Source organism: Quercus suber, unplaced genomic scaffold (assembly GCF_002906115.3).
Source record: "Quercus suber isolate HL8 unplaced genomic scaffold, Cork oak 2.0 scaffold_251, whole genome shotgun sequence".
NCBI classification, from domain to species: domain Eukaryota; kingdom Viridiplantae; phylum Streptophyta; class Magnoliopsida; order Fagales; family Fagaceae; genus Quercus; species Quercus suber.
The window spans coordinates 327663-339497 of record NW_027069707.1 but is presented as its reverse complement, the minus strand read 5'-3'; the positions used below and the strand labels follow the sequence as shown (position 1 = coordinate 339497).

Sequence of the window (11835 nt, the reverse complement as noted above, 5' to 3'; positions counted from 1 at the left end):
TGTTAGTCACATACTGGGATCCGTACATCGATTGGTTAGTCATGTACTTGGAGCCGTGCATTGAAAGGAGAGATTATCACTACATTACAAATCCAATTGTGTATTGGGGTAAGAGTTCAACTGTAGGTTGGTATAAGATACTGAGATTCCTTTATTTGTAACCACTTGTTTTGATAATAGTGAATTTCAGGAGTTGTGACTTTAAATTCACCTAGTGGGGTTTTGCCTCAGAGGTTTTCTCCATTCGTAAACAAATCACTGTGTCAATTTATTTTCCGTTGTATTTAGTTATTTGATAATTTGTTTGTGCTACCACGCATATTGCATGTTAATTAACTTAATTAATTAACTTGACTAATTAATTGGCTAATTTACCCAAGAGATCAATACATTCTTGGCCAATCAAGTGATATCAAAGCAGGCACACTATGATTAGGGTTAATATTTGCTGTGTGATCCATTGACCCCTGTTGTCATGGCTGCAATCGGCAAGAAAAGATCTTTTGCTTCAAATACATCTTGTTTTTCTAATCTCTATTTGATTGAGTGTCTCAAAAAATGCAAGTCTAAAAGTTATTTGAAAGCTATCATGATGATTATTGAAAAAGATCTTATTGTGACAAAGAAGAAACAAGACTGTCTCAAAATGAAAATGTGCAGAGGAATTCATCTAAGAAGAGTGAAGGTTAAAGGCTTTGTTCATAAATGGCAGATGAGAGAAAATACATTCCTACAGATTTGTCATCTAAGCATGAGGTGTGTTTTATAATGAAGTCTGCATTCAAGGTAATGAAACGGTTTCTCATTATATATGTGTGTGTGTGTGTGATTTAAAATTTACTCTTCGGTTTTTACACCCAATATTTCACTTGCCACAAAAAAAAAAAAAAAAACAAAACAAAAACAAAAACAAAAACAAAAAAAAAAAAAAAAAGAAAGAAAAAACTTAGATGGATTAGATTTGAACTCTTCGATTTATACACTCAATAATTCATGTGACACAAAATTAATTAAATAGGACTCGTGGCACAAAATCGAGAATCCAATTAAAATCTAATTAGATTTTCTATCAGCTTTGCCAATTAGTATATATATAGATATATAGATAGAGTGGAATTTAAGCTAAAAAGAATTCAAGAAAATAGGGTACAAAGATTATACACAGTGTGTGCTTAGCCTAAAGTAGGTTTCAAATTGTTATTTTTGCAAACAGGCATACACATGACCTGTTGTTCCATAAACATACATTGAACATACATACGCAGTTGTGAGGCATGTGTATGCATCCTAACAAAATGAAACTCTAATTCTACATCTTCTTCATTCTAAGTGATCAAACAAAATCCTAACCTAATTCTACAAACAAAAACAAGCATAAACTTTAAAACAAGAGAGATTTTGGAATTTAAAAAGAAAAGGGGCTTAACTTTTTCAAAGGATATTTGAATTTTGACCAGTCCCCTCAGGATATTGGATCCAAGCCAAAACGCTAGAAGTCTCCATTTATATAAATAAATGTCATTTAATATAAATTTGAATTTTCTCTATAGAACAGTGTCATTAAAAGAATTTTAAATTCATTTTGGCTTATTTTTTGAATGGTTTGGAATGGGTCATTTAAATGTTAACCCAATACAAGTTTATCAAACATTTGAAATAAGTAGTGTTTGTGTATATTAAGGGAGCTATGTGGGTCATGTTGAGTCACTCGCTTAATAAATGGGTTTTGTTAAGGTAGAAGAGTTTTGAAATGATTATTTAATGAGTTAGGTTAGGATTGGCCTATGTAGCTAGATACCGTGTCTCAAACACAATTTGTCATCACTGCATGCTTGAACGAAATTGTTAAATCATGGTTTTTTTTTTTTTTTTTCACCTTCATATATATATATATATATATATTATAAAGATTCTCCTTCCCCCCCCCTTTTTTTAAATTTAATAATTTAATAGTTGGGGAGGAGTTGATTTAATAATTCAATCCCTTAATTTATTAACCAATCCCATAATTTTCTCTTGAAACCAATGTCTTGACTTGGTCCTCAATGGCAGAAAAAATGAATTATACTTTCTTAGCTAATGTCCTAATTATACATGTCATGCATATCTTGGCCATTTCTGGTAAATACAATACAAGATAGAAGCTCACACATAGTCATGTTTATGTGGCAAAATTCAATCATCTGCTCTTGGTGAGCAGAGTCCTTAGGTTCCAATCCTATCAATGGAGAAAAAAAAAAAACTGAAGTTTCTTGATGGTTTTTGGCTATTCATTCACAAATATCTTAGCTCGGTTGTTGATTTCATTTTTTTTAAACCTTATCCTCATAACAGAACACAAAACATGGAGTTGGCCATGACTGGATTGTCTTGTCATCCATATCTTAGGCTAGTTTTTTGCATTACGAAAAATAGGATGTGAGTATCCTCAAAGCTGACTCAATGCGATATCACATCTCTTTTTCCCCTTTTCTTTGTAAAAGACAACCATGCATGTTTTTGGCAAAAAACAACCAAAGCATTAGGAATTTGGTTACATGGTTAAAATGAAGATAATGATTGACCATTCAATACTCTTACAGAAACAAGTTATTTTAAGGTAAAGTTTGTTTGAAAAAATTAGCTCTAGGATAATAAAAATTTGCAGTTGAGGAGTCCAAGCCCGGTCTATTTTCAGTTGAGGACTTATTATTTACCTATAAATCTGACCGGGGCCTTTCAAAGGTATTTGTCTTTGCTTTTTTTGCCTTCTTCTGAGTTTTTAAGCGGGAACAAGATGATTGCCGTTGAGAACCAGGCACCTGGTACTGCTTTGATTATTGTTTCCTTCTTCCTTTTGTGCATGAATGTCAATAATTTTTATTTTATTGTTAGTCTATAAGCTTAGTTCAATTGGAGTCTAACTTTTGTGTTCTTTTGTTTGAAAATGTAAGTGTCAGAGAATGCAATACCAAAAGATGCATCTGATGGATTTGTTGTGCCAGAATCCAATGCCTTTGGCCAATCATTCAGGTTTTGACATTTTCTTCCACAATCTTTGTTTATAAGATCAGGTGTTTTTCATAAATGGTGTAGTTTCTCATTCAATGAATTGTGTCAAAATGTGTGGTAGGGATTATGAAGCAACTGTGAGGCTAAGCATTGTGGAGAATACCTATCGGTTGAATCATATTAACCAAACATATGATTTTGTAAGTACACTTTCAATAAGTTATTGTTTAAATATTAAAGTTGAGGACTTCATAGATTCAATTTGACATATGAAACTTTCAATGCAAATGCAGGTAAAGAGGACAAGGGAAGAGTATGCAAAATTGAACAAAGCAGAGATGTCCATATGGGAAGCCATTGAACTCCTTGACAGTTTTGTGGATGAAAGTGACCCTGACCTGGAGGAACCTCAGATTCAGCATTTGCTGCAGTCTGCTGAAGCCATAAGAAAAGATTATCCTAATGAAGAATGGATGCACTTGACTGCCCTTATTCATGGTAAATACCCTATGCACACTCCTAGTTTCTGTTCTAAGGCTAACATGCAAAATATAAGTTCTTTGAATGTGTAATTGTATATGTTTAACTAAGTGGCTCTATGCTCTTATTCATAATATCAGATAATCACGGCACATTCTAGGCCCTATATATTCAAGTTTACATAAAACAACTTGATAATTAATTCTTGCATGGATTTCAGATCTTGGAAAGGTTCTTTACCATTCTAAATTTGGATCGCTTCCCCAGTGGGCTGTTGTAGGTAAGAAATGTTCTTTGACCAAATAAATGTTAATATATTTCTCCTGTTTTGAGTAATTTCAATCTGATGATGAATTCTGATGTTGCAGGAGATACGCATCCTGTTGGTTGTGCTTTTGACGAATCGATTGTTTATCACAAGGTCTTCTTAAAAACATTAGTTAATTATGTTTGACATGATTATATATAGTCAGTCAATTGAAAGAAATTTCTTCAAATCTTTTGCATTGCAGTATTTCAAGGAAAATCCAGATTACAACAATCCTGCCTACAACACTAAACTTGGAGTCTACTCTGAAGGATGTGGACTTGAAAATGTGCTGTTGTCATGGGGGCATGACGATTACATGTACATGGTATATCCTCTGAACCTTCAATGAATTTTTAATGAAAAATCTTTAATAAGATTTTCATATTGAAATTTCCACAACATGTTATTCCAAAATAACAATCATAATACTAATAACGTTGTTTCAAAATCCTTAGGTGGCCAAGGCAAATGGAACTACTCTACCATCAGCTGCATTATTTACTATCCGATATCACTCATTTTACCGTAAGTATTATTCTTTATTTTTTCCTGTAAATTTGAAAAATAGTTAATATTCTCGAATTGTTTTTATACAATAAAATGAGTTTTATCTGTCCATCTCGCAGCATTGCATACGGAAGGAGCATATCAATACCTAATGAATGAGGAGGACAGAGAGAATCTGAAGTGGGTTCAAACATTCAAGTAAGCTTCCATTTTGCTGTTTAATTTGTACATTTTTTTCTTTCTTACTCGTGTTCTTCCCCAACAACTATTCATTTCTCATTGAGCTGATTGTGAGCATCAGTGTTTTTCCCCACCAATTTTTCAATTTTTGTTCAGCTGATTGTGACAACTAAACTTATTTTATTGTATTGTACAAAATAACAGCAAATATGATCTCTACAGTAAGAGCAGCGTTCATATTGATGTTGAAAAAGTTAAACCATACTATGAATCCCTCATAAAAAAGGTGTGTACCAATGCAAAATTCTGTGCTTTGGTAATTTTAAACACTTTTTTTTTCTTTACTAAAATTGGATTTTTTTTCTTTCTTTTTGCAGTACTTCCCAGAAAAGCTCAGGTGGTAATCCTTGAGGCTGGAAGGCATACTGCACTAAGGGAAAGGATCCGGCTTTAGGCTGCCTGCCATACTTTTAGTTGTGCTTGCTTTCAATTGGCAAAGTTAATTTAATCTATATTTGCACTAAAGATTTCTGTACTCGGTACTATGAAGTTGGTAAAATATTAACTAATATTAATAAATAAAACACATCATAATGATGTGGTGTGTTCATTATTATTTGGCTTGGTTCTTACTTCTTATATATTGATGGCCAGGAGGCCATGTGTGGGATGTCTTTAAGGCCTTGGGGCCTAATCAAATAAGGCTAATGTTGCGGCTTCAACAAGGAAAACAAAAAAAAAAAACCTACGAATTGTACCTAGGCTTGCTTTGTATCAGCATTAAGCAACAACAACGAAAAAAAAACCCTCTTAGAAATCAATATCTAGGGTTATCTGGAATCAACACCAAGCTATTGAAGGAAAAACTCCAACAATCAAATTGATTACTGAAGTAAACTATATACAATACTGAACTCCAGGTTCTTTAAATATAGTTCCAAACTTAGAATTTGTTTGGATACTGTTTATTTTGTAGAAAATTGAAAATATTGTAGTAAAATAATTTTTAAATGTATAAATAGTATTGTTAGACCAATTTTTAATGAAAGATGTGTTGAAAAAAGAGGTTTGTGGGTCCTGTGAACAGTGCACAAGACCCACTAGAAAACCACTACAGCCACAGAAAGTTAGAAACATGCTTCAAAAAAAAAAAAAAAAAAAAAAAAGGATGTTGGAAAAGCTGTATCCAAATGGGTACTTATTATCCTAACAAGAAAAGGAAACAATTCTAACCAATGAAAATTCTACTAATCTAGTAAGAAGATGAATTAAATCCCTAAAACAAGTAGGAAATAGAATAAGATTAAAAAAAAAACAAGTGGTGGATTTATTGGTTATGTTACAGGTTCAACAGTCTTTGCAATTGAGATCTAGTCATCCAATGCATGGGGTTCTGGACGAGATCAATGAGAATGCAGGACCTTATATTGGGCTAGTGATAACTTTTCCTACTGAAGAACTTGCACTTATAGACTCTACTTTCTTTGTTCCCAGCTCGGAGATCCTATGGGTTGACTTGGCTGGGACTCTCTCTCTCATTGTCTTTGTTTTCTTTCTTCTTTTGGACTTGTCATTGTTGATTATTGACTAGAATAACTTTTGTTGAAATATGAAAATGTTTTGTATAATGGGGTAATTTCAAAGGTCTTAATTTTTGGGGGAGATGGCCCAAGTTATGTTAATTTAGCCTAAAAGTTATGTCACTTCACTGTTAGTTGTTGGGCTAGATCGAGTTAAAAAGGAATATTTGTATGTGTTTACACACACATTAAGTAGTGTGTAATATACAAAAAAGTTTATGGAAAGATATTTATAAATGATTTATGTAGGGATATTAGGCCCAGTAGAATGTATTGGGCTAGGGGTCCAGTTTGAGGACACCTCATAAATCCGAGGATGAATGCTTCCTTGGCTAGGTAAAGCCAAGGTCAAAAGATGCGGTTTGACATCAAGAGCAACGCTCCAGACAATTCCATTGATGAGATAAGTACCAAGAAGGAACAAGACAAAGGGAGGCCATGAAATATCTAAAGGGAAAGTTGCTATCACCGCATTAAATGCTCTGCAGCTAACTCTCTGGCCACATTAATAGAGAAGTGATACCTGAACAGTAACTTTCAGCCTTACAGCTACTACCCAAAGACTTTAGGAAGGTCTTATAGGACAAGGATCAACACCAACGATCCGATCTGCACGTGGAAGGTGGAGATCAAAGGGGGAGATAGTATATAATAGAAGAGATACCCTGAGAGAAAAGATCGAGAAATAAAGAGAAAAACACTATAGCAATCTAGAAGTGAATTTGTAATCACACTTGAGAGAAACATATAAGAACTGATCTCCTCGGACAGTGCCGATGACGATTTTCTTTAGAATAAATCAATCTATATTCCTTTTCTTGCCATCTGAACCCACTTTACTTGTTGTCCAACTCATTTAAGCCCAGTTTTCTAACCCACTCTCAACAAATTCATTGTATTGGGTTTTTTGGGCCTACGTTCATTTATCCTTTAGGCTAGGGACTTAAACTACGTCCTTACAATTAGTGTCATCTGTGGGAATTTCTGGTGTTATAATGAGTCTAATGTTTAACGATGGTAGGTTCAGGTCCAAACTGGGCAGAATTTATGGGGTCTTAGCGACAAGATCACTTCTATGATCTTGAACAAAGAAGGGACCAGGAGGGAAGCGTGCACACTACCCATACTAGGAGCTAGTCTTGGGGTGGAAGCCACGTCTCTCATAAAGAGAATGCTAGAAACATGTAATTGGAGATTGATCTCCTGCGGAGGAAGTTGCACTGTGAATGACAAAGAAAAACTCCCTCAAGTTTTGTTTCTTCTTCTAATGAGGAAGGAGATGACAGTTACAGACCCAGATCAAAGACTCCCCCCAGTGAGTCTTTCTCATATGATAAGGACTACCACCATGAGCGTAGGAACAGGAACTCATCTTCTAAAGGTTTGGGGAATGATGCAATGAGCAGAACGCTCAACCAAATTTTTAAGTCACCTTTCACGCCCAGGATTGAGGGAGGGAGACTTCCTCAGCGGTTTTCTCACCCCACGTTCACCATGTACAATGGTCGAACAGACCCTATGGAACATGTGATCCACTTCAACCAGAGAATGGATGTGCACTCCAAGAATAAGTCCTTGATGTGTAAGGTATTCCTGTCTAGCTTGGGGTCTATGGCAATGAGTTGGTTTGATGGCCTAGGAGCAGGTTCCATTGATTCCTTTAAGGAGCCCACTTGGGCATTTGAGTCTCGTTTTATTACATATAGTAAGGTTATTGGGAGATGTTTAATGAGATTGATGGGGATTTTGATGACATGGCCATAAGGACCTTCAAGGTTGGCCTGCCCATCGAGTATGATTTGAGAAAATCCTTGACCAGAAAGCCGATAAGGAGTGTGCATCGGCTTATGGATCATATCGACGAATACAAACAAATTGAGGAAGATCAGCAGAAAGGAAGAGAAAAGGCTAAGGTTATTCCTCAAGACAAGAGGGATTTCAGGTCGGACAGATATAATAATAGCAGGCCCAGAAGGGATTTTGCTGGGCAATTTAGGTCTACGGCTTTTCAGGTGGTAAACACAATGTTCAAAGAGCCAATGCATCAAGTCCTGGAGAAGATCAAGAATGAGTCATACTTCAAATGGCCAAACAAGATGGGAGGAGATCTCTTAAGGCGTAACCAGAGCCTTCATTGCCAGTACCATCAAGAACGAGGGCATACCACTGAGGACTGTAGAACTTTGTGGAATCATCTGGAGCAACTGGTCAGAGATGGAAGGTTACAAGAGTTTCTATACTGGCCCAATAGGCAAGGGGACTAAGCAAGGTCAGGGGCTTAGGGGAATGCTTCTTCAAGGTCCCCATTAGGCACAATTAATGTCATCTTTGCTGCATCTGGGAAAACTGGCTCTCATCCTTCCAGGTTGATGTCTGTAGCTTGGTTACTAGCTGAGGACTCTAATTCTGAGTCAAAGAGGGCTAGAGTGGAGATCTAACCGACATTGAGTTTTTTGGATGAGGACAAGATTGAAACCATACAGCCACACGATGATCCATTGGTGGTCACTCTCAGGATAGGAGGGTATGATGTGAAGAGGGTGCTGGTCCACCAGGGCAGTGGTGTAGAGATTATGTACCCTAACTTGTACAAAGGGCTAAACTTGAAACCTAAAGATTTAATGGCCTACGATTCACCCTTGGTAAGTTTTGATGGGAAAGTTGTCATTCGAAGGGCTCAGATTAGACTACCTGTGCAAGCAGGATCACAGGTAGTGAAGGTGGATTTCATTGTGGTGGATGCTTATTCTCCCTATACAACCATTGTGGTGAGACCCTGGCTTCATGCCTTAGGGGCCGTTTCTTTAACTTTGCATTTAAAGGTGAAATATCCATTGAGGGATCAGATTGGAGAGCTTATTGGAAGCCAGTCCATGGCTAGGCAGTGCTTAGTGGTTGCAATTATGCATCAGCTTGGAGTTGAGTCTTCAACCTCTGTTGAGGGAAGTTCATAGCAATCAAGGGTCTCGGTGCTATCCGTGGTTGCTGAATCAGAAGGGGTAAAGTGCGAAAAGCTAGAGGAAATTATTATAGATGGTGATCTAGAGAAGTTTTTTTTAGGTCGGAGCTTAGTTGCCTCCTCAGGAGAAGGAAGAGCTGGTTAGGTTTCCTAGGAAGAATATTGATCTGTTCGCATGGAATACTTATAAAGCTCCAGGGGTTGATCCAAACTTCATTTGCCATCATCTAAAAGTCAACTCGACCGTCCTCCCTAGAAAGCAACCACCTCGGTGCTCATCTAAAGAACATTCTGATGCTATTAAAGAGGAGGTGAATAGGCTTAAACATGCTGGGGCTATTAAGGAAGTATTCTACCTTGATTGGCTAGCTAATACTGTGGTTGTGAAGAAGAAAAATGGAAAGTGGTGGGTATGTGTGGACTTTATAGATCTGAACAAGGCTTGCACAAAAGATCATTTTCTCATGCCTCGGATAGACCAACTAGTGGATGCCACTGTAGGTCATCATTAGATGAGCTTTTTAGACATTTTTCAAGGATATCACCAGATACCTTTGGTTTTAGATCATCAAGAGAGGATAGCTTTTATTATTCTTATTGGGAATTACTATTACAAGGTGATGCCATTTGGTTTAAAAAATGCAAGGGCTACCTACCAGAGGATGATGACCAAGATGTTTGAGCTGTTAGGATTAGTGCCCTTAAATCCTATTGTATGATGCTATGTATGATATTAAGTGTGACATTGTGTATGACATTATGTATGACTTAATATTGTGTTAAATAAAGTTGTTTTATTATTTTTATCTGAGATAATTATAACATGAATATTCGGACATTATCACATAGTCCATGAGATGTATAGTATGTGATTTATGTGATTTTGTCACAGAAGATATAAGTCACAAGTTTTTTATAAACTCAGAACTATAGTTCGTAGTCGGTGATGAAATTGGGCATTTCATCTGCGAAGACTATAACATATCAACTACAATGATTTGTCTTGATCATGGAAGTGGAGACTTCTAGTTGATGTGTTAATATGTTTTAAGAGTTAAAACATATTGAATTGGACTGTTGTGAGATTTATTATTCTCCTAAAGACTGTCAAATGAATAATAAATCTCACGACTTATATTTGCATGACCTCTTAATTCTAAGAGAATATTGGACTTGATCATGAAGTGTAGGTTGCTTTGATATATCAGGAGTGAGATCTAAAGTAATGGTCAAAACCTCAATATGTTGGGCAGCCACATTTAGTGTTGATGGAACATATATTCTTAAGATGAAATTCATAGTCTATTAACGGAGATATAAAATATTCCCTTGAGATAAGTTTAATGGGTTTGTTATTCAAAGAGTTAGGCCTAACCACTTTGGTAAGAAATTACTAAAGTATATATTTATGAAATTGGATTTCATAAATATATGATGAATAACTTAAAAGGATTAAACCGAGTACTCAAGGATTAAGATGTAGTAATCTACAAAGTGGCAGTCCACATTTTTTACTTTGTATTACTAAGAATATTTTATGAAGGGGTTTGCATGTACAATAAAGTCTTGGGATATAATTTATAGATAAGGCTTAGAGTGCAACTATATTTCTATAATGGTATTAAATATAGTTAATGGTAATTTTAGACTTGTCAAGAGTTGACAGAAAAGCCCAATGCCCATTAGAGCTAGTGTCTTATTGGTTCATTTTGGTCCCACTCCAAGTCACACACTTAAGCCCAATTGGAAAGGCCCAAAAGGCCAGCCCAATTAGATAGTTGGTTAGATACAAAAGGAAAAATGTATAGAATTTATATGGTGGGAAAAACGTCATTATAAGTGAGTGTATGCGAGTGAAAGTCACTCAATTTAATTCTCCTTTTGTAACTAATTGAGAGTCCACACTTCTTAGACGTTAGTGGAATTGGAGTGAAGACTAAAAGTATTCCTAAGTGTTTCGATTTTTGTTTTGAAATTCACCGCTTCAAGGTACGCTCTCTTATACTCTAATCTGAAATTTACATAGTGCATGTTATAGATTGAGAATGAATTAGATCCGTTAATTTTTTGCTGCGCACATACTTATTTCCATCAAATGGTATCAGAGCGGTCTTCAATTTCTAATCTATTTAACATGTTTTGAGAGTTTTAGAATTAGAGATGATAGCTTCATATTGTTAGAAGATTATGTTTTAATTTTCTGCATGTTGTTGAAACTATGATTTGATGAAAACTGAAATTGATGTTATGATGTTGTTTAAATTTAAATTCAAGTACGTTAAATTGAGTTTTAAGGCTATAACATCAGTAGAATTCAGTTTTGACATCAATCTTTGTCTGTATTGTTCATATGTTGAATGTTTGTTCATGAAAAACGGAGAAAACTGCCTTAGAAAATTTCTGGAAATTTGAGTTTCGCGATTTTCGATCAATCGAAAATCACTTTCGATCAAGTGAAATAGTGATTAGACTTTTTAAATAGATTGATTTTCGATTGCTAGTCGATCGATCGAATCTGTTTTTTGATCGATCGAAAGGCAATCGAGTATCGATCGAACAAGTCAGGAGGTCAAGATCGAATTCTTTAATTTTTTCGATCGATCGAGGGGCACATTCGATCGATCGAAAGAAAGAATATTAGAATTTTTTCTAAGTGTTTTCACATGTAGAAAGAGTAAGGCTATGTGTAATTAGATTATGCATGTTTCAAAATTAAAAACCTTTATTTTAAAACATCTAGTGGGAGAGAGATACAAGGGTTGCATTTCATGTCCATTGTTGGTTTATAATAGTGTGATCAAGCACCTCGCATTGGCGTATATGCCTTG

General features: G+C 35.5%; 1 protein-coding gene across 1 annotated transcript; it reads left to right on the top strand.

Annotated features, from left to right (window-relative positions):
- Window positions 1-2670: 2670 nt before the first annotated feature.
- On the top strand, window positions 2671-5134 carry LOC112030931 (probable inositol oxygenase). The gene is made up of 11 exons (XM_024063600.2): window positions 2671-2804; window positions 2934-3012; window positions 3113-3191; window positions 3285-3489; window positions 3692-3751; window positions 3840-3892; window positions 3984-4106; window positions 4237-4306; window positions 4408-4486; window positions 4673-4754; window positions 4846-5134. Exons 1-11 carry the CDS (start codon window positions 2777-2779, stop codon window positions 4870-4872), a joined length of 885 nt encoding a protein of 294 aa, XP_023919368.2. The 5' UTR covers window positions 2671-2776; the 3' UTR covers window positions 4873-5134.
- The last annotated feature ends 6701 nt before the right edge of the window (window positions 5135-11835 follow it).